Below are 25,289 nucleotides of genomic sequence, written 5' to 3' on the forward strand. Positions count from 1 at the left end.
TTTGAGATATTTTTACACAATATTGTACATATTTCAATGAAGATAAGTACATGATATACTATATATATATATATATATATATATATATATATATATATATATATATATATATATATACAGCTTTGGAAAATATGAGGAACAGAAGCATTCAATTTGCAGTGGTCTCTTAATTTTAACCCTTCTGTTCCTCACTCAAAACCTTCCTTTTCAACTTTTTTGGAAAAGGTACAGTGGTCTTTTAATTTTTTACAAAGCTGTATATATATATATATATATATATATATATATATATATATATATATATATATATATATATGAGGTTTCTTGTTGTGCCAAGTTCACATTTAAAGATGAGATCAATTTCTGCCAATACTCCTTTCACTGACAGCCTCTATTTGGGTACTTTGCTCAACCATACCTGCCACTGCTGGTACATTTTACTTTGATGTGTATAGTTGTTTGCCCTTAATGTATTAGGGTGCAAAGTCTATTTTATTTAAAAACCACAACTCTTGTTGGAAATGCTCAAAAAGACATTCCAACTTACTTAAATATATATGGCAGTTCTGCCTAGTTCAGAAGTTACTGTTGGCGCATCGAGATCTATCCAATCCTGTATTGTTATGCAGATTGGTTTTAACTTTGATCGGCGAGTTCAGGTATGCTGGAAGCCGTCACTAGAGATATATTATGGAGTAAAGTGGTATACTGCATTCATGGAGTAGAAGCTGCTGTGTGCATAGAAATAATATCCTTTAATCTAAAACATATGGCCTGGATAATTTTATTTTTATTTTGTATGGATGTGGGATCTCACGTGAGCAATATACAGTATCCGTTATTGGTTCAGGGGTACATCTGGGTTTGTTTTCCATTGGTCTCTGTTGGTATCACTTCATCCGCCTGGACCCATATCCTTCCAACCTAGTTCAGCGCTCGGTCCAATGAATCGATGTATGACAAGAGACGAGAATGCAAGCATGTGCTTTTACTGGATAGATCCGAATGGACTCGAGTGACCAGATGCTGTTTGAAACAGCAGTGTTTTTTCTATGTGTGCGTGTGTGTGTCTTTACAGATGTCCTCTATACATGGGCATGTCTGACCTTCATAAGTAAAACATCAGAAGATGGCAACACATGAAGTGTCGGTAGCCATTAAATGACACACTGGACTTACAGTAAGTCTATGATGCATGGGCGGTAAAGTCTCCTTAGTTTCTGGCACAACGCTGCTGCCTTTGCCCGCTGCTGTAGTAAAGTGAGATTCACATCACAACGGAGTGAAGCTTTCCAGTTGACACTCCAAATTGCATCTGCGGCACGCCTCACGGCTCTGCAATATAGGGATGCTTTTGAATCCCCCCCAACACACTTGGTGACAGGGAAGGCGGGGAGGAATGTCAAGGGTTTGTTGAGGGGGTTTAAACGTGCACATTGTATTTGCATTCAGTGTCACTGGATTTACTTTGTTATTACTTAGTTGAATGTGCAATTTTTCCCAGCTGTTTCTCTTCCCATCAACTACATCTAAGAAACTGCGGTACAATTTGGTGCGTGTGTTTATGTGTTTATGTGTGCTATCATGTGTATGTTTAGTTGTTTGATGCAGGCCTCTTCATATCTGCGTCAGGCTTTGCAGGACAGATGAGCAATCATGACCCATGGAGGAATAATGCAGAAGATATGGCTGCAACACATCTGCTGTTAATTGCCAAACCAGCCCTGGTCCACTGTACTCTACTGGCATAGTCAGGAGCTCCACTCATCTGTGGTCTAAACGCTGTTCTCCCTGGTCTCTCCCTTCAGGACGATGAGCTTCAAGATGTTCTCCAGGAGAAAAAGCACTTGAGTCTCCACTTGTTCAACGGTAGCCAGAAAGCCGTCCAATATGAGCAGGTAGGTACAGTACCGTAGTGTGCTGCTATAGTGATTCCATAGGGAGGTCCTTCTCTGATCAGACATCCACTCCTTTTTAATTCTCCACTGGTGAGTCCTGTGAACCGGGTTACATTATCAGGTGTTTGTCAGTAAACGTGGTGGTCTTGGGCCCCTCTTCTTTTGTCTTCACAAGTGTTTTTCTGCAAGGCCTCATGGAAGTAATTTTCTATTCGACATACAGGGCCTTCAGGAAGTATTTACACCGCTTCACTTCCTTCACATTTGTTGCATTATAGAAGTAATTTAATGTAATCTTTTTGTGCCATAGATCTACAAAAAACACAGCACAATAAAAAAGCAACAACACATTTTAGAAATGTGTGCCAGTTTATAAAGAAAATACAGTACAGTTATATCTCATGAACATATGTAGTCAGACTATTTATTTGGTACTTTGTAGAAGTGCATTTGGCAGTGATCACAGCTTTGGGTCTTGGATATGCCTCTACCAGATTTGCTAACCTGGATTCTGGCATTTTCTCCCATTCTTCCTTTTAGATCCTCTCAAGTTCTGTGAGATTAGATGGAGAACTGAACAGTTTGTTCCTGAGAAATATTCAATGTTTTATGCCTTGACACAAATCTATCTTTGAGGTCTACGCATATTTCCTTGGACTTCTTTGCTTGGTTTTTGCTCTGCATAGACTGTGAATTCTGGGACCCTATATAAACAGTTTTGCGCCTTTTTAAATCATGTCTCATCAGTTGAATTGGTCACAGGTGTATTCCAATCAAATTCTAGAGTTATCTCAATGATGATTGAAGGAAACAGGATTCATCTAAGCTGAATATGGGACGTCAATGCAAATGGTCGAGATATTTCAGTTTTTCTACGTTTCTAAAAACCTGTTTTCTCTATGTCATTATGAAGTGCTTTATGTAGATTGGTACATTATAAGTCTACAGAATAACATGTTGAGAATGTTCATACATCCTATAGAAAATTTTGTGATTTGAATGTGTTTATGAAGGTCTTGATTGTCATTACACAAAAATAGTATATTTAAAATAACACACATGCTCTTGGAAAACAGTAGTTATTATAGGGGAATATTATATTTTGAAATTAGCTCTTTGAGGTTGTTTGGCAATTGTAAGTATTTTCCAGATCCTACATAGAAATCCAAATGTTATACTGGCAATTTTACCGTGGGAAAATTTATGAAGATTAATTTTTGGTACCCAGGAAATGAATAATAACTTGTCCTTTTAAATGTGCTCTAGATAAATACAATTTGAAAATCGAAATTGAAATTCTAACAACAAACATATTAAATATACTAACTTGGCAGAAATATTTCAACTGAAATTGAATAAATCTTTGGTCAAAATTACTCAGTTGGCCTTACTGGTGTTAAGCGCAGTGCTGATGATGGAGCTGCTAGTTTCTCCTGCCTCATTTGTATCGGGGTTACAGCCCTGAGTCTTCTGCCTCATTTGTATCGGGGTTACAGCCCTGAGTCTCCGCTTCTGTTAGAACATCATCACCTTCCAGCTGGCCCCTCACACCTCACAGGCCTTTCCTACTGCCCCACAGATAACACTAAGACTGGGGAGGTCAACAGAACACGCTAGGGAATGAACGTCCTCAGTATCAACACAAATGCAGTTTTCTGGAGGATTTGATTGGCAAATGTGAAGGGACAGGATGTGAAGGGACAGGATATGACCGGGGGGATGCTGTTTTTTTTGTTTTTTTATCAGAACACTGGACTTTCAAACAAGCCATCCATCTGTCAGATTTAAAACTGGATAGATATAAGAGTATGGTACATGGGCAGGTATTTGCCCGGACATCTCTTAACACATCACCTGCACATTTGGGTTCAGTCAAGCAGAGAGGAAGAGGATAACAGCTTGTCATCTGCACAGCGCATATGGAATCATTTCCAATCAAAGTTGGCCTTGTTCAAAGGATTTTACTAAGTAAAGTTTTTTGTCATCAGTACTGCCAGGCGGTGCTTCAAATTGAGACTTGGGCTCTGGCGGTGTGAACTCACAAAAACCTGGCCTAGAAAGCCGATGGCCTCACCGAAGAAGAAAGACTACACCTTCAAATCTGGTAGCTGTGGTTGCTTGTGTCCACAGCGTTGTACGGGATGTATGGGGGAGGGTGTACAGTGCTGGGAGATTGGTTGTTTATTAGCCAGTTGAGCCACAGATTTTCTAAGGTATGAAGGCCACATCTGAAGGGGCCTGTGTATCAGAAGATGAAGTCCCTGACTAACAAAGTAGTAGTCATAATAATATAATAATTCATTTGAATAAAATGAAACGTGTAATAAAGTTTGCCTATCTGTTGCGCTCGTTCATCCCAACCGGCCAGCCTTCTTCTCTGCCCATTTAGACCTCTGGTGATAATGATCTCCTCCCGCAGAGCAGAGCTTTGACTGTTCTCACACTCCATTTGTTTTATGTAGATGAATAAGACCTGTGGCCAAATCTAAAACTCTTAATTGTTGCACGCTGACCCCTTAGGTTACATGTTAAACGTTCCTAAAAGAGACCCCCCGTGGCTACAGAAGTCTAAAGATAATGTCTCAGAACATGAAGCAGGAACCGATTTCGCTTAATGTATATAGAGTCAGATAAAAATACTTTTGCAGTTAGGAAGCAACTAAAAATAAATTATGTCACTGGCACCCCAAAAATTCACCAGCAACAGCCCTTGTTCAATGGAGAGAGACATGTTAATTACCAGGTAAACCACACAGTCAGTCAGTTTAGACAGGAGGCCAAAGCACTGTGCACATGTGTTGAGCCTTACTGCATAACTCTGGCACAGCAAAAGAAAAGAGGACAATTGTAGTTTAAACACGCTCTTGGTCTCACTGTGGTTCCCTCTGTGTTTTGTTTTATTCTGTTCTGTTGTGTTGTGTTTTACTCTGTTCTGCTGTGATCTGTTTTACTCTGTGTTGTGTTTTACTGTGTTCTGCTGTGTTGTGTTTTACTTTGTGTTGTGTTTAACTGTGCTCTGTTATGTTGTTTTTTACTCTGTGTTATGTTTTACTGTGTTCTGCTGTGTTATGTTTTACTCTGTGTTGTTTTACTTTGTTCTGCTGTTTTGTGTTTTACTGTTTGTTGTGTTTTACTGTATGTTGTGTTTTTCTCTGTGTTGTGTTTTACTCTGTGCTGTGCTTTACTCTGCATTGTGTTTTTCTTTGTGTTGTGTTTTTCTTTGTGTTGTGTTTTACTGTGTGTTGTGTTTTTCTTTGTGTTTTGTTTTTCTCTGTGTTGTGTTTTACTCTGTGTTTTGTTTTACTCTGTGTGGTGTTTTACTCTGTGTTGTGTTTTTCTCTGTGTTGTGTTTTTCTCTGCATAGTGTTTATTTCTGTGTTGTGTTTTTTTCTGTGTTGTGTTTTTCTCTGCGTTGTGTTTTACTCTGTGTTGTGTTTTTTCTGTGTGCAGGTGAAGTCAGAGTATGAGCAGCTCAAAGAGACCCTTGGTGCTGTGACTCAGGAGAGAGATTTAGCCCTGCGGGAGAAAACCCAGCTCCAAGTCAAACTGGAGAACCTAGAGCAGGTGCTAAAGGTGAGAGACTGGCTACAGATGACTTTGGCTTGTGTCAACTGGATGACTATTGAGTTTGAGTACCCCTAGCCCAGGTTCTTTTACAGAGCCTGACCCACTGACCCTTTGCCAGCCTCTGCTATCACCTCCCTTAATGTCCTCTCTCTGACCTTATTCCAGCCTCTAAAACCACCTCCTCATGTCCTCTCTCTGACCTATTGACCCTCGACCTCTCTATGTTCCTCTCTCTGATCCTCCACCTCCACTATCTTCCTGTCAACTCTCTAATATCCCTGACCTGTGTGTTGCCTTCCAGCGCCAATGTGGGAGGAACCTTTTCCAGGAGCTGTGAAAGACTAGGAGGCTTGGAGCAGTCTGTCCTCCCCCTCCTACAACCCACCCCCCTACAACTCCCCCTCCCCCCTCCCCAACCCCCTCCCCTGCTAGATTGATCAGGTATCACTGTCATGTCCATACGTATGGGGAGCAGCCTACTGTAGCCCCATAGTGAATGCTTTTCTCCACCTCAGTGACCCTGCTAGCTCTCCTCTGGGCTGCTTTCCTGTGACACAGAAAGTCACCTGGCTAGGAGCAGTCCGGCACACAGTGGAATGTGGTTGTGCATGACAAGGCGGCCTCTGGGAATGTGGGAAGGGCCAATACCAGGGCAGTGTGAGTTACAGGGTTGGGGACCACGAATAGTGAAGTTGTCACACACAGGCTTGATGGAATAACCTAGAGACGGACATATGTTGAACGGACGCATGAAATGTCCTTTCTACACCGTAACAACTCGGCAAGTCTGTTTCCTTTTTCATACTTAGATGAACTCAGTGAGATTGTGGATGGCACTCTGACAATGGTTGAGGAAGGCTTTGCATTTCAGCCTTTGTTTTGAATGGCTTCTTTTGTTGTTCTGGATGACCGTGGATGAGTGAGCACGACACAGAGTTTGCTCACCCTTTTTATCTTACTAAAAAAATCCTGCATTGATCCTAAGAACACAGCACTGCTGAGGACAGCTCTTCTGTAGTGACCCTTCAAACGTAGGTATTCGGTTACCAGAAGGGGGAAGCAAACTTCAAACGGGTTGATTGGTGATTACTTGATGCACAGCCAAGCTTCTCCAGTCCTCGTCCTTAAGTCCGGTTCAAACACACATTCTAGTATGGATTTAGAAAAGTTCAGATCCAGCCTTTGGAGGCACCATATGTACATTGACATTAATCGCCTACGTTTGGACATCATATCTGCCTAAACTGAGGCATGACGTCCTCCGTATCCTATATAAGCTGGCTGTTGGTTGTGGACAGAGGACTGGAGACTTGGTGGTGCCCTGATGTCACTGGGATGTTAGCTACTAACAGCAGTCCTCTCCACAGCATATGCGTGAGGCTGCAGAACGGAGGCAGCAGCTAGAGTTGGAGCATGAGCAGGCCTTGGCTGTACTCAATGCAAAGCAGCAGGAGATTGACCTTCTGCAGAAGGTAAGACGCACTGCGTAACCATGCCAGCAGCCCTGCACGGGAAGGGGTCAGAGTTTAAAGAGCTTTATGTCGAGCACTTCCACAGTTACAGCGTGTCCTCTTAATTCCCTCCCTCAGCTGTCTGTCTCTGAGAGCAGGAGAGGGAGTTAGTGTAATATTGAATATAGACAGGGAGAGAAGGAGAGGGTTTTAGCCGAATGAGCGGTGGGGCGGATTTGAACCAACTCCACCGTGGTCCTCCGGAGGCAGCGACCTAGACCACTTGACAGCCGTCGCATACGCAAACTTCAACGTTCCATCGTAATAGAAATGTTCTGGGGGCTAAAAGGATGATTTGATGTTTGGCCTGCCTCTGAAGACAGGAGCCGACGTCAAACATTCCAGGAGGGTGAGAGTGTGATAGACAGTGTTACGAACACCTCATCCTCTCCCCCATCTCCCTGTTTCTCTTTTACCACTGGTGTTACATATGTTCTACCTTTAAAGGTTTACACCCCGTTGTTCTCATAGATGGTCTTTATACCGACTCAAATACAGCACCTTCCCAGTTGTTGAGTGTTTCTGAGTGTTTTCCCACCAGTTTAGTGGTACTGTTGTAAAGGTTTAACTCAGACTCCTATGTTTAAAGGTGTGGTACTGTATGCCTGGTGATTATAACTCAGACTCCTATGTTTAAAGGTGTGGTACGCTATGCCTGGTGATTATAACTCAGACTCCTATGTTTAAAGGTGTGGTACTATATGCCTGGTGATTATAACTCAGACTCCTAAGTTTAAAGGTGTGGTACTCTATGCCTGGTGATTATAACTCAGACTCCTATGTTTAAAGGTGTGGTACTCTATGCCTGGTGATTATAACTCAGACTCCTATGTTTAAAGGTGTGGTACTGTATGCCTGGTGATTATAACTCAGACTCCTATGTTTAAAGGTGTGGTACTCTATGCCTGGTGATTCTAACTCAGACTCCTATGTTTAAAGGTGTGGTACTGTATGCCTGGTGATTATAACTCAGACTCCTATGTTTAAAGGTGTGGTACTCTATGCCTGGTGATTATAACTCAGACTCCTATGTTTAAAGGTGTGGTACTCTATGCCTGGTGATTATAACTCAGACTCCTATGTTTAAAGGTGTGGTACTCTATGCCTGGTGATTATAACTCAGACTCCTATGTTTCACAGGCTCAGGTTGAGGCTAAGAAGGAGCATGAGGGTGCCGTCCATCTGTTAGAGGTGAGTGTCAGCCTGGCCACTGGGGGTGAATGGAGTGTCAGCCTGGCCACTGGGGGTGAATGGAGCGTCAGCCTGGCCACTGGGGGTGAATGGAGGCTGGCTGGCTTGCGACTGTGTGTGTGTGTTTGTGTGTGTCTATGGATCAGTCTGCCAGTCAGATGTGTGAGCCCAGGGTCATGTACTGCTCCTCTTGTGAATGTTGCATGCATGAAGACCATGACATGATGTGACTATTTTATGATTTTGAAAGTCCATTTAAACTGTATAACTAGCAGTGGAAACAGGAATATGACAGTGCTTTTGATGTGGCTTATTTTCTATAGAATTATTGTGAATCCAAACATTATTCACATACATAATTATCAATCATGACATTTAATATTTGTGGTTGTTTACAGTATTATTGTTCATAACTAATATTTTTTTATGAGTGCTACAGAAATGTGTGTGTTTTGATTTCAAAGTATAAGTGTTCCTATGTGTAATTGTGCTATTTTCTTTCCTCCATTTTTTTGACTGTGTTACTGGTGTGTGTTTAATGCATATACAGAACCACTTGGACAGCATGCAGGTATTTCAGAATGGTTTTTATTCACTTAATATTTTCATCTCTGCCTGGCTTTTTGGAAGTAAATCATGTTGGAATGGCATTTAAGAATTGGAAGTGGCAATGCTTTAGAGAATAAACTGATTTACTCACTCACATTTTAATCATCAACAGGACATTTTCATAAACGATTTTGATAGGACAAATGTATGTCCTATCAAATATATTTCTACGTTTTAGATATGTAATAAACAACTGAACAATGTCACATAGTGGACATAATGATCAGTCGGTAATTCATTAATTGCTGAAATCTGGTTGATGTAACTAGCTGCTTTTTTTTAATCTATTTTTTTAATCTATGCAAACAGAAACACGTTTCATTTCTTGAATGTGCAATTTCAAAGGCAAGGCTGTCCAATCCACACAACGATGACTCAAACTCACCTCCTCCATTCAGGCTGTCATTAAAGCATGTGCAAGCATCCACACTCCGCTGGGCACTGGGCCTGTTCAGCCTATAGGAACAGAACAGGACAGAAGGGCCCGGCTGGGAGATAGGACAGGACATCAGAAAAGCACTCATCGTCACTCATCATTTACATTTTAGTTATAGCCTCATTCTAGTTATGGCTTCATTGTAATGTCTGAGAGATTCTGTTCGGATGCTGGCATAAAAATTTATATTATGAGGTAGTTCTAACATTCTGGACATAGACCTGAGAAAGACTAATTTGATGCCATCATCTGGCTCTGACATTAGTTTATTGTGGTTGGTGTTGCATGCAGCATGTTATTACTGGGCTGCTATAGTAGTGGTCACACAGTGAACTTCAAAGTATTTGGACAGTGAGAACTGTTTTGTTATATTGGCTCTGTATTCCAGCACTTTGGATTTTAAATAATACAATGAATTTGGGGTTAATGTACAGACTCTCAGCTTACATTTTAGGAGATATTAATCCAGATGGTTTGAGGGGACAGGACAGATGGTTTCTACACAATTTGCCATTTTAGGGAACACAGAGGATAGGGACAGATTAACATTGTGTACAATTAAGTTACCCTGTCTAGTAGTTGGTTGCATATTCTTTGCATGCAATGAATGCCTGAAGTCTGCAACCCATACACATCAACAGACGTTGGTTATCTTTCCTGGTGATGCTCTGCCACTCCAGTGCTGTAGCCAGTTCCTGCTTCTTTCAAGGCCTTTTTGCCTGCAGTCTATAACCCCTAATACAGAGTTAATTTTTTTACGCCACAGTTTCCTATTTCCAACACTTTGGTACATGTATATTTTTATCTAATCTGTCCACAATAACCTTTTCCAGAAATCTGTATAGTAGGTTCGTTTTAGGCCATCCTGTTTGGCATCTTGCAGTCCAGCCTCTGTAGTTCCGCTGGTGGTTTTCTGTAGAAGTCTTCTGTAGAAGTCTTCTGTGGATGGTAGTGGCTGACACATCCTCACCTAATTCCCGGAGAGTGGTCCTGATTTTTCTGATAGTTCTTTGTTGGACTTTTCTTCTTTCATCCACTGTGAAGGTCTTCCTTGGTTTATCAGGCTTTTCCATTGCTGAGCTTACCAGGGCTTTCATTTTTCTCAATGTACCAAACATTTATGTAACTTTAGCACATCTAATGTTTTGGCTATGTATCTGATCCATTTCTTCAGATTGTTCTGCCTTATGATGGGCATCTTGACATGCAGTGACACTTCTTTGGTCTTCATGTTGGCAGACACCAGCAACAGACTCCAAATGCCATTTTAATTTGGAATTTAGAATCAAGACTAGACATTGACAGATGTCTTGTTCATGAATTAACAATGCAAACAAACACACCCGCCTAATAAGAAACAGCTGCGAAGCCAATTAAAATGAAGAGACCATATACAAAACGTGCTGTAGTTTGTAAATGATTAATTCGATATGGTTGGAAATACTCTCACATTAAAGCTGACAGTCTGCACTTTAACCAATCCAAACTGGTGGAATACAGAGCCAAAAAATGTGTTACTATCCAAATACTTTGGAGTACTGTCCATTCAGGGGAAGGCTTTGAGAGGGTAATAGGCAACCACCCATGATCAGGGACTGCAAAGGTGCCTCCTTCCTCTAGTAGCATGTTCACACGCTGGCAAGCTATCACTTGTCTGCATGTTAGTCACTCACAGCTGAATAAAACGGCACAGCTTAAGTGCGGCAAATGACATTGAGGCTTTACCAACACACCCAGGGGAGTCTGATGAAGGGCCTGATTGTGATGAGTAGTTGTCTGTCCACATTTGATGGTTAACACTCAACACTTACCCTGGCCTGAGGGAATGTCTTGAGCTGGGCACCCCTGGGTTTCTTCTGAGCCTGCCACTGCACTGCGGTCTCCAGTCAACAGACCGGTGTGGGGGAGAGACAGCATTTCAATGTAGAGAGCCACGGATTTGACTGCATGGGTCTATGATGTTTTGAATTGCTGTTGCCCCTATTGTGTCGGCTTCCGTAACTCACAATGATTCTTGCCTTTATTTTACTATCTCTGTGCAATGAAGTTGAGGAGCATTCCCCGCGCTTTGAACACAGTGCAGTTTTTGGTATGCATACTTCCTCTTAGCAAGAGGCTGCTCTATAGAATTATATGCATTAACTGTAGTGTTGCATGTGATCTGCACTCTGACTAGTTTAGGTTTTATGACTGGACTGTATTTTGCTTGATAGGAACTTTAAGGCGTAAACTGCCTTTTCTCTGTACGTTTTTAAAGTCCAATATCTCATCCTACCTTGTTGTGTGTTGGCATTTTTAAAATAATACAGTGGCAGGTTTCAGATGTTCTCTTTCTCTCACTGTCCTTCCTTCTGTTACTTTCTTCTTCGTCTCTGTCCACTTCCGTCTTCCTCTCTCCCCTCCTCTCTCATTCGCCAGGCCAAAGTCAGAGAGCTGGAGGAGAAATGTCGGACACAGAGTGAGCAGTTCAACCTCCTGTCCAAAGAGCTGGACAAGTTCCGGTTGCAGGCTGGAACGTTTGATATCCTTGGTACTGATCCCTTAACTGTGTGTGAATCCCCCGGATCGCCCAACAAATCCCTGTCCCGGCTCCTCAACGGGCTGGCTGCTCCCACAGGGAAAGGTTAGAGGAATCCCTGAGGAACTGTTTAGCCTGTTTTCCTATGTATGTCATAGACCACAGCCATGGGCACAGGACCATGAACAGACCGTTCAGAAGGCAGGTGCTCAAAAAGAATAAAGGCCAATCCCCATCTGAATAAAATCATAACTATGACTACCATAACAAATAGCTGGAAATACATTTTGAAGCAACTGTGAAGCTAGTGTGTGCATTGTTATCCAACCAGAATAAATATTAAAAGATCAATATGTAGATCTTTTTAGTGAATAATTTAGTTCCTGTGTGGAAGTTAGGTGAATTACAGCTACAACAGTGGCATTTAAACCAACCCTCTCCAATCCAGCAAGGTATAGTGAGGGAAAGAAGTATTTGATCCGCTGCTGATTTTGTACCACTGACAAAGAAATGGTCAGTCTATCATTTTAATGGTAGGTTTATTTGAACAGTGAGAGACAGAATAAAAACAAAAAAATCCAGAAAAACGCATGTACATTTTTTTACATGCGTTTCAGAAGGGCCTGTACATGTGCTTTCTTGAGCAGGGGGACCTGCGGGTGCTGCAAGATTTTAGTCCTTCACGGCGTAGTGTTACCAATTGTTTTCTTGATGACTATGGTCCCAGCTGCCGAATAATCGCACCAACTGTTATCACCTTCTCACCAAGCTGCTTGGCGATGGTCTTGTAGCCTATTCCAGCCTTGTGTAGGTCTACAATCTTGTCCCTGACATCCTTGGACAGCTCTTTGGTCTTGGCCATGGTGGAGAGTTTGGAATCTGATTGATTGATTGCTTCTGTGGGCAGCTTTTATACAGGTAACAAACTGAGATTAGGAGCACCCCCTGTAAGAGTGTGCTCCTAATCTCAGCTTGTTACCTGTATAAAGACACCTGGGAGCCAACAATCTTTCTGATTGAGAGGGGATCAAATACTTATTTCACTAATTAAAATGCAAATAAATGTATAACATTTTTGACATGCATTTTTCTGGATTCTTTTGTTGTTATTCTGTCTCTCACTGTTCAAATAAACCTACCATTAAAATTATAGACATAGATAAAATTATAGATCACAAAGTGCTTTTACAAAACATCCAGTCTGTAACCCCAAAGTGCGGGCAACAACAGGTGCACAGTTGCTAGGAAAAACTCCCCAGAAGGGCAGAAACTTAGGAAGAAACCGACAGAGGAACCAGGCCCTGAAGTGTTGCCAGTCCGGTTCTGGTACAGGTAGACCACGGGGGGGTCAAGGGTTCTGGTACAGGTAGACCACGGGGGTCAAGGGTTCTGGTACAGGTAGACCACAGGGGTCAAGGGTTCTGGTACAGGTAGACCACGGGGGGTCAAGGGTTTTGGTACAGGTAGACCACGGGTGGTCAAGGATTCTGGTACAGGGAGACCACGGGGGAAGACAAGGGCTCTGGTACAGAGAGTACAAGGGCTCTGGGACAGGGTGGACAAAGGCTCTGGTACAGGGAGGACAAGGGCTCTGGTACAGGGAGGACAAGGGCTCTGGTACAGGGAGGACAAGGGCTCTGGTACAGGGAGGACAAGGGCTCTGGGACAAGGTGGACAAAGGCTCTGGTACAGGGAGGACAAGGGCTCTGGTACAGGGAGGACAAGGGCTCTGGTACAGGGAGGACAAGGGCTCTGGTACAGGGAGGACAAGGGCTCTGGTACAGGGAGGACAAGGGCTCTGGTACAGGGAGGACAAGGGCTCTGGTACAGGGAGGACAAGGGCTCTGGTACAGGGAGGACAAGGGCTCTGGTACAGGGAGGACAAGGGCTCTGGTACAGGGAGGACAAGGGCACTGGCACAGGTAGACCCCAGTCTGCACAGACACAGACATCAATGTTAATGTTACTTCAACTGTGTGTGGGAGTCTGGAACTGTTATACCAATCAGCGGAAAGGTCTGTGGACACACCACACCTGTATCTGTTGACCCGCTGATTATCTGAACATGCAAAAGTATTGATATTGCCTGAAAACATAATGTACTCCTATAATCACCCTGCTCATCCAGCGGAGGACTGGACACCCCTCAATGTCCTGTTCCTCTCTAGGTTTCTGTAGAAATGTGCAGCTTTTCTTGAGAATTACTAAATAATCATGTGATTTTGACCCTGATCATACAACCCTATTTCCAAAAACGTTTGAACGCTGTGTAAAATGTAAATAACCACAGAATGCAGTGATGTGCAAATCATTTACCCTATATTCAATAGAAAACAGTACAAAGAGAACATATCACATGTTGAAAATGAGACATTTGATTGTTCCTTGAAAAATATATGCCCACTTTGACTTTAATGCCAGCAACACGTTTCAAAAGAGTTGGGACAGATGCCACAAAAGAATGGAACAGCTGTGTAATGCTAAAAAAACCTACCTGGTGGAATATCACACAACTTATTAGGTCAATAATTAGTAACATTAGTAACATGATTGGGTATTAAAAGATTCCAGAGAGGATGTGTCTGTCAGAATGATGAGGAGGGGTTCAACACTCTCTGAAAGACTTCACAGGCAAATAGTGCAACAATTAAAGAATAACAGGAATCATGGATGCCGCGTCCTCTGGGCTAAAGAGGAGAGGGACCATCCAGCTTGTTATCAGCACACAGTTCAAAAGCCAGCATCCATGAGGGTATGGGAGTGCATTAGTGCACAATGGCATGGGTGACTTGCATATCTGTGAAGGCACCATTAATGCTGAACAATATATACTGGTTTTGGAGCAACATATCCTGCCATCCAGACAACATCTTTTTCAGGGAAGGCCTTGCTTATTTTAGCAAGACAATGCCACACCACATTCTGCACGTATCACAACAGCATGGCTCTGTAGTAAAAGAGTCCGGGTGCTAAACTGGCTTGCCTGCAGTTCAGACCTGTCACCCATTGAAAAAATGTTTTGCCTTATCAAATGACAAATACAGCAAAAGAGGTCCAAACTTTGGAGAAGCTGCAATCCTATATCAAGCAAGAATGGGACAACATTCCACTTTCAAAGCTACATCAATTGGTCTCCTCTGAGTTCCCCAACACTTCAAAAGTATTGTTAAAAGAAGAGGAGATGCAACCCAGTGGTAAACATGCCCCTGTCACAACTTTTTTGACCCGTGTTGCTGGCATCAAATTTGAAATGGGCATGTATTTTTCCAGAAACAGTAACATTTCTCAGTTTCAACATTTGATATGAGATCTTTGTATTATTTTCAATTATATATAGGGACAAATGTATTACAAATCATTGCATTCTGTTATATATAACTATTTTCAAACAGGGTTTTAACTAAGAGATAAAAACTATGATTTTAGCGTGCACAGTCATTTTCAGGTCAGAGCTGTTCCGTTGTTTTGCCCCCAGGCAATGAAAGTCCGATGAGCAGATCCGTGATCTCCGAGTTGATCCGACCGCTCCACATCAGTGGGGACAGGCCAGAGCTCCTGTCTGTAAAGCCAACATTCGTCACCCGCAGCGGCACAGCAGGCAGCTCCCCGCAGGCCCTCCTCAGCGAGGTGACTCCTCCCATCATTCTAACTCCAACTAACCACTCATTCAGTGTCATATCATGGCAATTCTCTGACATGAAACATCCTGTTCTTTGAAATAGGTTAATGCGTTGCTCTGATTTTATATGTGTGATAGGGATGGATCTACACAGCTTGCATGCCCTTTTGAAAGACCCCCCTGATGATAGCAAAGAATTTGAGTAATGGTCTATAATTACAGCATTTGTTACATTTTGGAAAAATTGCTTCCTGTGGAGGAGCAGTATTGAGAAAACACGGGGGGGGGGGGGGGGGGCAATCCATTTCCTTTTATTATTTTCTGTTGGGAGGATTGGCAGTTCAAACAAGAGTCAATTGAAGAACATAGACTCTGCTATCGTGAAAGACCAAAATATTGCTTGTGGAAAACTACCTAAGAAGAGAACATAATACTGTGTGTACAGAAGTAAATTATTTTTGGTTTTTACTTAAGGGTTGTTATTTTTCTGACCAGATGGACAAAGAACTAAGCTCGACGACTAGGACCAAAAAGAGGTTTACAGGCAAGGTCCGTTTGTGCATTGCCCGATACAGGTGAGTACAGGGAACTGCTTTGAGATGCCTTACACACACACTGTCATATTAAAATGCCTCCCTGCAAAACCCATTTCAGCAGTGTTTTCCATCCACAGTGCTCCACTGAGGTTTGATCCCACCTCTTAATAATGATGCAGTGCTCTGCTCTCACCAAAGAAAATTAACTGTCAGCAGAAATAATTGGAATCCCCCAGAACTGAGGCAAATACATGAATGAAACCCAGTGCTGTCCACCCACGCTCTCTCTCTATCTCTTTTTCTCTCGCTTTCTCATTTACCCTGTCAGAAAAGTGTATATTTTAGATTAGGATCTTTTTTATGTAGCACTCAGCAATTCCCATTTCACAGAGTTACATAAGTCATCTGCAGTGTTTGTGACCAAGAAATCAACTTTGCTTGAATGCTCAGGTACTATTTAGTCAAGTGACTTTCTCAGCTGAGTATTGTCAAGTTCTGAAACCAGCTAATTGTCCATACAATAATCAGAATAATAAGCTTAAGAGATTTTAAACCTGGGTTTTGATCTTTTAAACCTGGGTTTTGAGCCTCTAGCTTAAGGCAATTGGACACATTTTTACCTGCATCTGGTCTAGAGGAGCCTGTGCTTGACTCAAGTATTCTTCTCCTCCAAGTTATAACCCCTGTAATGGGCCCAATGAACATCCTGAAGCAGAGCTCCCTCTGGTGGCGGGGAAGTACCTCTACGTGTATGGGACCATGGATGATGATGGCTTTTATGAAGGTCTGAAAACTCACTGTACTTTAACTTTTGTTAAAAAAAAAAAATCAACATGGTTTAATTACAAGTAAGTTACGTATTCAGAGCAATGTTATATTGAAAGACATGAGAAGTGTTTTTAATGTGTGGGCATACACTGAGTTCTATTAAACCATGGAACATTCTGGTAGTGTGTGAATCTACTTAGCGAATAAAAACTATTCTGACTGTGATTAGGTAGTTGTGGATCAATTAACCCTAATGTGGATTTTACAACTGCCATACCTTCACATACTGTGTTATACTGTGCTGGATGTGTTGTTGTTAATGCAACAGCATACTGCTCTTCACAAAAAGTGTTTTAAATACACTTCTCTCTCTTTGTCTCTTTGACAGGAGAGCTGTTGGATGGACAGCAGGGCCTTGTCCCTTCCAACTTTGTTGACTTTGTTCAGGATGATGAGATGCCCTCTGCTAAGCACAGGGACGGGGCCAAAGAGTCAGGCTACCTCAGTAGTAACCACAGTAGTCTGGGCTCCACAGGACTGGCCAATATGGGCCTCAGTACCATCAGCAGCCTGCTGTCCGAAAGCAAGCTGGACCTGGGGACGAGCCTGGAGAGAAATATGGAGAGAAACCTGGGGACGAGCCTCGGTTCCACTCTAGGTTCCACTCACGGTTCCACTCTGGGCAGTCACATTGGTTCCGCCCACAGCTCCAGTCACGGTTCCACAGGCCTGGGCTCCAGTCTGAGCAGCACTCTGAGCAGCCTGGGCAGCAGCAGCCTTGGAATGGACTTCCTGGGCTCCATGGGCTCCTGCAGCAACGGGACAGGGACCCTGGATGTCAGCATCGACGAGATTGGCGAAAACATCGTGCCTTACCCCCGCCGCATCAATCTGATCAAACAGCTGGCCAAGAGTGTGATCGTGGGCTGGGATCCTCCGGTGGTGCCGCCCGGCTGGGGCTCTGTCAGCGGCTACAACGTCCTGGTGGACAAGGAGGTGCGGATGAGCGTGCCCTTCGGCTGCAGGACCAAGTCACTCGTGGAGAAGCTCAACCTGGCCACCAGCACCCACCGCATCTCGGTGCAGAGCGTCACGGAGCGCGGCCTGTCCGACGAGATGCGCTGCACTCTGCTGGTGGGGAAGGACGTGGTGGTGGCTCCTTACTACCTGAGGGTGGACGGCATCACGCAGACCTCCGCCGAGCTCTCCTGGCAGCCCAGCAACAGCAACTACAGCCACGCCCTCTTCCTGAACGATGCCGAGTATGACGTGGTGAAGGCGGGGGGCTACCAGTACCAGTTGTTCCACCTCAAGCCCATGACTGTTTACAAGGTGAAGGTCATGGCGAAGACACACCAGATGCCTTGGCAGCTGCCCCCAGAGCATCGGGACAAAAGGGAGATCTCTGTGGAGTTCTGCACCCAGCCTGCAGGTCAGCCCTCTCGATGTTCAAGTTCAGTGCAGTTTAAAGGGCTTCGTTGGCATGGGATTTTTTTTTCTTTTCACTTTGCCAAAGTGAGTGGAGCACGAAAGAAGCTATAATAAATGACAAATGTGATAGTTCATCCTTTTATTAAAACCCACAGTCAGTCGTCAGATGGTTTTGAGCGCGTATTAATTTAAGAATTGGTTGGGGTGTGTGTAATGTATAGTAGTGTTGGTCTTTCCACGGCACAAAAGTAGCAAGTTGCTGCTGCTTCTTCTCCTACTTGTATATCCAGCCCACATTTGCACAGCGAATACTGCCACGGCTCTCAAAAAAAAATCTGGAAAAAGCATCTGGCAATTTAGGATAAACACAGCAATCTATTTACTTTAGGTCAGACAAGCTTTGAGACTGTTATATTTACATCTGACAGGCTCATTTTCATATTTCCCAGTCACTGTTTTGATTGCCCTCAAGGATTTTTGGGTACTGGCTGTGATAAGAAACGCACACGCTAAAGACGGAGGGCAAGTTGAATGAATTGACATCTAGGGAGCGTTTGCTGCAGAAGGCTGCATATCATCAGAGGAAAAGGGAAAAAACAGAGTTGGTTGGAACGGGTAGCTAGATGTGTGTATCTGTGGTCCTGGTCTCCATGAGACCTCCGTCTGCTCTACATGACGAAAGGAAAGGAGCAACAGCTGACTTTCTATACCACCGCTGTTAAACCAACTGTCTCCTCCTGCTGGATGGTCACTTTGGAAAAAAACACTGTTCAACATATTACAAGGAAGGGACAAGGAGGGACAGCTGAAGGAGGTGTAAGGGAGGGTACTGGATGGGAGGGACAGCTGAAGGAGGTGTAAGGGAGGGTACTGGACAGGAGGGACAGCTGAAGGAGGTGTAAGGGAGGGTACTGGACAGGAGGGACAGCTGAAGGGGGTGTAAGGGAGGGTACTGGAAATGAGGGACAGCTTAAGGAGGTATAAGGGAGTGTACTGGACAGGAGGGACAACTGAAGGGGGTGTAAGGGAGGGTACTGGACAGGAGGGACAGCTGAAGGAGGTGTAAGGGAGGGTACTGGACAGGAGGGACAGCTGAAGGAGGTGTAAGGGAGGGTACTGGACAGGAGGGACAACTGAAGGGGGTGTAAGGGAGGGTACTGGACAGGAGGGACAGCTGAAGGAGGTGTAAGGGAGGGTACTGGACAGGAGGGACAGCTGAAGGAGGTGTAAGGGAGGGTACTGGACAGGAGGGGCAGCTGAAGGAAGTGTAAGGGAGGGTACTGGATGGGAGGGACAGCTGAAGGAGGTGTAAGGGAAGGTACTGGATGGGAGGGACAGCTGAAGGAGGTGTAAGGGAGGGTACTGGACAGGAGGGACAGCTGAAGGGGGTGTAAGGGAGGGTACTGGAAATGAGGGACAGCTTAAGGAGGTATAAGGGAGTGTACTGGACAGGAGGGACAACTGAAGGGGGTGTAAGGGAGGGTACTGGACAGGAGGGACAGCTGAAGGAGGTGTAAGGGAGGGTACTGGACAGGAGGGACAGCTGAAGGAGGTGTAAGGGAGGGTACTGGACAGGAGGGACAGCTGAAGGAGGTGTAAGGGAGGGTACTGGACAGGAGGGGCAGCTGAAGGAGGTGTAAGGGAGGGTACTGGATGGGAGGGACAGCTGAAGGAGGTGTAAGGGAGGGTACTGGATGGGAGGGACAGCTGAAGGAGGTGTAAGGGTGGGTACTGGACAGGAGGGACAGCTGAAGGAGGTGTAAGGGAGGGTACTGGACAGGAGGGACAGCTGAAGGAGGTGTAAGGGAGGGTACTGGACAGGAGGGACAGCTGAAGGAGGTGTAAGGGAGGGTACTGGACAGGAGGGACAGCTGAAGGAGGTGTAAGGGAGGGTACTGGACAGGAGGGACAGCTGAAGGAGGTGTAAGGGAGGGTACTGGACAGGAGGGGCAGCTGAAGGAGGTGTAAGGGAGGGTACTGGATGGGAGGGACAGCTGAAGGAGGTGTAAGGGAGGGTACTGGATGGGAGGGACAGCTGAAGGAGGTGTAAGGGTGGGTACTGGACAGGAGGGACAGCTGAAGGAGGTGTAAGGGAGGGTACTGGACAGGAGGGACAGCTGAAGGAGGTGTAAGGGAGGGTACTGGACAGGAGGGACAGCTGAAGGAGGTGTAAGGGAGGGTACTGGACAGGAGGGAATACTGAAGGAGGTGTAAGGGAGGGTACTGGACAGGAGGGACAACTGAAGGGGGTGTAAGGGAGGGTACTGGAAATGAGGGACAGCTGAAGGAGGTGTAAGGGAGGGTACTGTATGGGAGGGACAGCTGAAGGAGGTGTAAGGGAGGGTACTGGACAGGAGGGGCAGCTGAAGGAGGTGTAAGGGAGGGTGCTGGACAGGAGGGGCAGCTGAAGGAGGTGTAAGGGAGGGTACTGGACAGGTGGGACAGCTGAAGTGGGAACCACAGCAGCAGGGATAGGGGTTTATTACAGTGGACCTTAACCTCACAACACGATGGTGGTACTTGATTAGATAGAGATAAGATTTGTGAGGTTCTCAATTACCATGAATTGATCTTGTTCCTTTGGATAAAGCCATCAATTACATGATGCACTTCGTACCCTCCACCATGTCATGAGCTATTCCAGTCCTCTCTCTATTGTTGTTTTGGACGTGAACGTCCCTTCCTAGTCTTTATGTTCAGTCATTTTCAGTGTAACACTAGAGCTTGGAACATGTTAGAATCCCTGAGGTAATAAAGTCTGTGGTCCACTCTGTGGCTGGGTGGAAGCTTATCATACAGTCTGTCGCTGAACACATTGAAGTGAGAGAGGCAACCGGGGAAGTCTGTCAGCCTTTACAAATAACTGAATGGATGTTGGAACCTCGATGTACAACAAGGGTTCATAAAGGGCTGGCATAGACACATGGGCCTTGTCTCTTGTGTTCCTCTGAATGAATAGACTGATTTCCCTGGGATTATTTCAATGCACATTTCAGATCTCGTTGACACTCATGCTTTATAGAAGCCATATTTTAATGACTAATACATCTGAATTGTTCGGAATGTGTACTGCTGAGTCCACTTTATAAAGATCTATTAATATCTCTGCTGACACTCGTCTAGTGGACAAATGTGATTAAGATGCATTGAAGCACATTGTCAGACGGTGGCTTGCTGCTCTACCCTACTTAATCAAGTATATTTTATAAAGCCCTTTTTACATCAGAAGGGGTCACAATGTGCTTATACAGATAAGCTCTGTTCTAGTCTACTCTATTCTACTTTACTGTGTACTGATTTGGTCTCCTCCTTTTTCTCTAGCAGTAAGTTCATGTAGTGTTACAAAGCCATGATACCCAGCACCTCAGATTGTTTTGAAATAGTTCCTGTAATAAGAAACACATACTGTATGTATAGCATTTCTGCTACATTCCTTTGATTTGAACTGATTTGATCTATGAGAAACAAAGCCAGTTTATTGCACTTCAATTGGCTATTTTCGTTTATTGAATTCACGTAATATTTAATACATGTAGTACCCAGAATCTGACTTAAACTTCACCTCTTTCTACAATGAATGAAACATGAGGATACCAAATCAATGCTCAAATAACACCTATGCACCCCACAAACACTTCTCTATTTTTGTGGTATGAAGCTGCAGTTTTGATTGTTTATTCAACCTTTACAATTTTTTTCCCCAACCTGAGGATGCTCATTTTGGGTACATGACGTGTGTCTTCTCTATTTCGCTAAGACCACTACCTTGCTGGGTGACTTGGATCCTTCAATTTCACCTTTACTACATTCAGCTTCTGCAATTCAAATGTAGAACTCATCATAGAAGTAAACTAGACAATCGGATCCAAATTCACCACTGATGCTCTTCAATGTGTTTCCCAAGGACGAACTCAAACCTACTGGCTTAATCTGCGTTAGGGGAAATTATTTTTGCACCTTCTAAGCTTTTGAGAAGTGAAATAAAGATGGAGCTGCGGGTTACTGGATAAATTGTTTTGATCACATATCTTGACAAATTTTTTGAAACCCTTAATTCTGTTGTGGCCAAGTTGTGGTTACAGGCTTGCCTTATCGCAACAACTCCACGCCAGGTGAAGCACATCCAATTCATTCTACTTCCTTTTGAACTTCTTGCTCAACCAGAAAGTTTTTGCTGGTACAAATGTGCTGGAGGGGACCACATTACCTGGCCAGCAAACATGATGGTGGTGCATGACCTACCATTAGACCCATCTACTAAAACACCAGGCAGCCCTGTCCGACATCCATTCATCCACCTGGGTGGAGCTGATGTCATTTTGCTTTGCCCTCTGCTGGATCCCTGGGCACTATCTGTATGCCACAAACAGGACTTGACCACCTGGCCACCATGATGCAGCTGTAGCGCAGTGACTTAGATGACTGTGCTGCTCTACTCAATCAAGTTTCTTTTATAAAGCTCTTACATCAGCAGGAGTTACAGATATGGGTTAGGATTAGTGTTAGGGCTAAGGGACAGGGAATAAAGATCTGTGTTTTATGCTGGTTTAATATACATTTGGTGACCACAAAGATAGTAAAACCTGCCATTCCCGAATTTTTGCCAGTCCCCTGAAGAAAAAAGCCTTTTTCTACCTTAGGGGTTTGTGTTATAATTGGACTTAGTTTTAGGTTTTGGGGTTAGGGTTAGCTTAGGTTTTGGTTATTGTGGTTAGGGTTAAGGTTAGGATTAGGTTTGGGGTTAGGGGATACGGAGACATATAGGGAAAAACAACTGTCTGTGTGTGTGTGTGTGTCTGTGTTCATGAGTCAGTCTGCGAGGCAATGGCAGCTCAGCCCAGATGGGTCCTGTTGGTTAGCACGCAGGCAGCAAAGGTAGACAGACTGTGAAAACAAACCTGACTATCTCTGGCTTCTATCAGGTATATTCTGGACGGAAATCCTGACAGCATGATCAGGTTCCATACAATGTCTGCATACAGACATACATGTACATCCATTTATGTTGGTAAATGTTGTTGTTGTTGTTGTTTTATAAATGGTACTTGTGTTTGGATCCTTACAGCCCTGTGTGTCTGCTATTCTCCCTAGGCCCCCCCTTACCTCCCCAGGAAGTGCAGGTCCAGTTAGGACAGAACCCCGGGGTGCTGCAGGTGCGATGGAAGCCCCCCCTACTCACCCCCACGGGAACCTCCAACGGAGCCAACGTGATTGGCTATGCCGTGTGCACAAAGGGGCAAAAGGTGCATTAGCGTGCTGGATTATGCAGAAGCTCATGTTTAATGCAGTGGAAGGGAGTGAACGTTTGTAGGGGCTAACCCTCAGTGCCGTGACGGGAATGTAACCCTTTACCACCACCTGGTGGTGAGTGGGGATGTACTAACAGGACAGTCAGTCTTATGTAACACTGTGATTCGCCAACAGATGTTTGGCCCATTTTGATAATATCCGTACGTAATATATTGTGTCTGTTACGTAACCCATGAGAATTGAAGAGGTGTGTCTGTTGTCCGTGTCTGTCCAGATCGCGGAGGTGATGTATCCTACAGCCGACTATGTGACAGTGGAGGTGAACAGGATCCAGTGTCTGGAGGCCAGGGAGGTCATCGTCAGGACACTATCAGCACAAGGAGAGTCTCAGGACTCCCCCGTGGCCACCATACCGCACAACATCCTGGGGCCTGTCCATCACTCACCCCACCACCGACCCCCAGTGCATCCCCATTCCATGCCGCAACACCATCCGCCCCCCCCCACAGACGCACCCGCCCTACCCACAAATGTACCCTCCGTCCCACCCCCAACCTCAGGTCCCCCTGCCTCCACCCCAGCCTCATGTTCTTCCCCAGGTCCTGCTCCACCCGGCACCTCACCCCCAGCCCCAACACCAGCCCTACCCAATGTCCAAAGCCACGTTGGGAAACGACAGAGAGTCGGAAACCAAAGAGCACGAGGCGGGCCCGCGCCCTGGGCCCCACTGGGAGCGCTCACCGTCGCCCCTCCCTCCTCCCATGTGTGGACACACTCTGGGGCCGCCCCACTTCCAGGGGCGCCGTTCACCCTCTCCTCAGAGGATACTGCCCCAGCCTCAGGGAGCCCCCATCCCAAACACCATCGCCAAGGCCATGGCCAGGGAGGCTGCGCAGAGAGTGTTTGCCGAGAGCAACCGGGTGAGCCACCGCCGAGGCGGCACAAATGCTACACTTCATACGTGCCCGTTGATTTTAGTTTAGACGAAGAAGAAAGAAGGCAACTGAAAAGACAAGATAGCTGTGTGCGGATGAGGTTGGATTCCCAACAGGGCTTAATAAGAAACACCCATAACAGATGTACCAGGCATGATGACACAGTAGCGAGTGCACGGCCTCGTACCCTCTGAACCCTGAAGGGCGCCGTTGAAACAAATGTGCCGATAGGGAACTCCTGTCCTACCGTGTCCGTGTGACACTTAATCGGCAACCACAAAAAGACCTGTTTTCTTCTCTGTGTTCTCCTGACTCAGATTGAGAAAAGGAACATCTTCAGCGAGCGGAGCGTGAACTCTGATGAAGAAGAGGATGGTTATGACTCTCCCCACATCAGGAGGAGAGGGGCCTCTGTGGACGAGTTCCTTAGAGGCTCCGAACTGGGGAGACACGCGCGGGTAATACAGAATGACAACATGCTATCGCATTGTCTGTACTGATGAATAGTTCAAATCTAGTCGATCTCCATTCTGTTCTATAGGCTACAACTCTATACCGTTATATTTTACACTTTCTCAGTAGCAAGCGGCATATTAGGACTTAAAGTGGAACCAGTGAATATCACTTGTGTTTAGGCACTTTGAACTGTGGCTCCGTGTTAAAGTTATGGTGTGCCCCCCCCCACCCCCCAGCACCACTACAGCCACAGCCACAGTGAGGAGTACCAGACGGAGAGCAGCCGTGGCTCGGACCTGTCCGACATAATGGAGGAGGATGAGGAGGACCTGTACTCTGAGATGCAGTTGGAGGAGGGCCGTCGACGCAGCATCAACTCTCACAACACCCTCAAGGTACATTACGGGGTTTGGGGGGGGGGGGGGGGTGGGGGGGCGCTGAGGGCCGAGGGAGAGTCATCCCATCTCCAGTGGTCTCTGCTGTCTACATGCAGGCCCGGTGTGGCTTTGCCTGCAAAGCGTTCCAGCCTGGTATGAGCTGAACAGCAAAACTGCACACCAGCTT

The 25,289-nt window shown here is 45.0% G+C and overlaps 1 protein-coding gene across 1 annotated transcript in view; it reads left to right on the plus strand.

Moving 5' to 3' along the window:
* The window catches only part of rimbp2 (RIMS binding protein 2), a 111,959-nt gene that overhangs the window by 64,262 nt on the left and 22,408 nt on the right, over nt 1-25,289 (plus strand). The window contains exons 4-17 of the mRNA XM_034296399.1: nt 1,809-1,898; nt 5,349-5,471; nt 6,833-6,937; nt 8,117-8,167; nt 11,631-11,835; nt 15,206-15,357; nt 15,845-15,924; nt 16,560-16,669; nt 17,042-18,085; nt 23,176-23,327; nt 23,609-23,767; nt 23,934-24,254; nt 24,587-24,727; nt 24,962-25,120. Of these exons, the coding sequence (XP_034152290.1) occupies nt 1,809-1,898; nt 5,349-5,471; nt 6,833-6,937; nt 8,117-8,167; nt 11,631-11,835; nt 15,206-15,357; nt 15,845-15,924; nt 16,560-16,669; nt 17,042-18,085; nt 23,176-23,327; nt 23,609-23,767; nt 23,934-24,254; nt 24,587-24,727; nt 24,962-25,120 (2,892 nt within the window). The remainder of the gene's footprint in view (nt 1-1,808; nt 1,899-5,348; nt 5,472-6,832; nt 6,938-8,116; nt 8,168-11,630; nt 11,836-15,205; nt 15,358-15,844; nt 15,925-16,559; nt 16,670-17,041; nt 18,086-23,175; nt 23,328-23,608; nt 23,768-23,933; nt 24,255-24,586; nt 24,728-24,961; nt 25,121-25,289) is intronic.

Source organism: Esox lucius, chromosome 13 (genome assembly GCF_011004845.1).
Source record: "Esox lucius isolate fEsoLuc1 chromosome 13, fEsoLuc1.pri, whole genome shotgun sequence".
Classification (NCBI taxonomy): domain Eukaryota; kingdom Metazoa; phylum Chordata; class Actinopteri; order Esociformes; family Esocidae; genus Esox; species Esox lucius.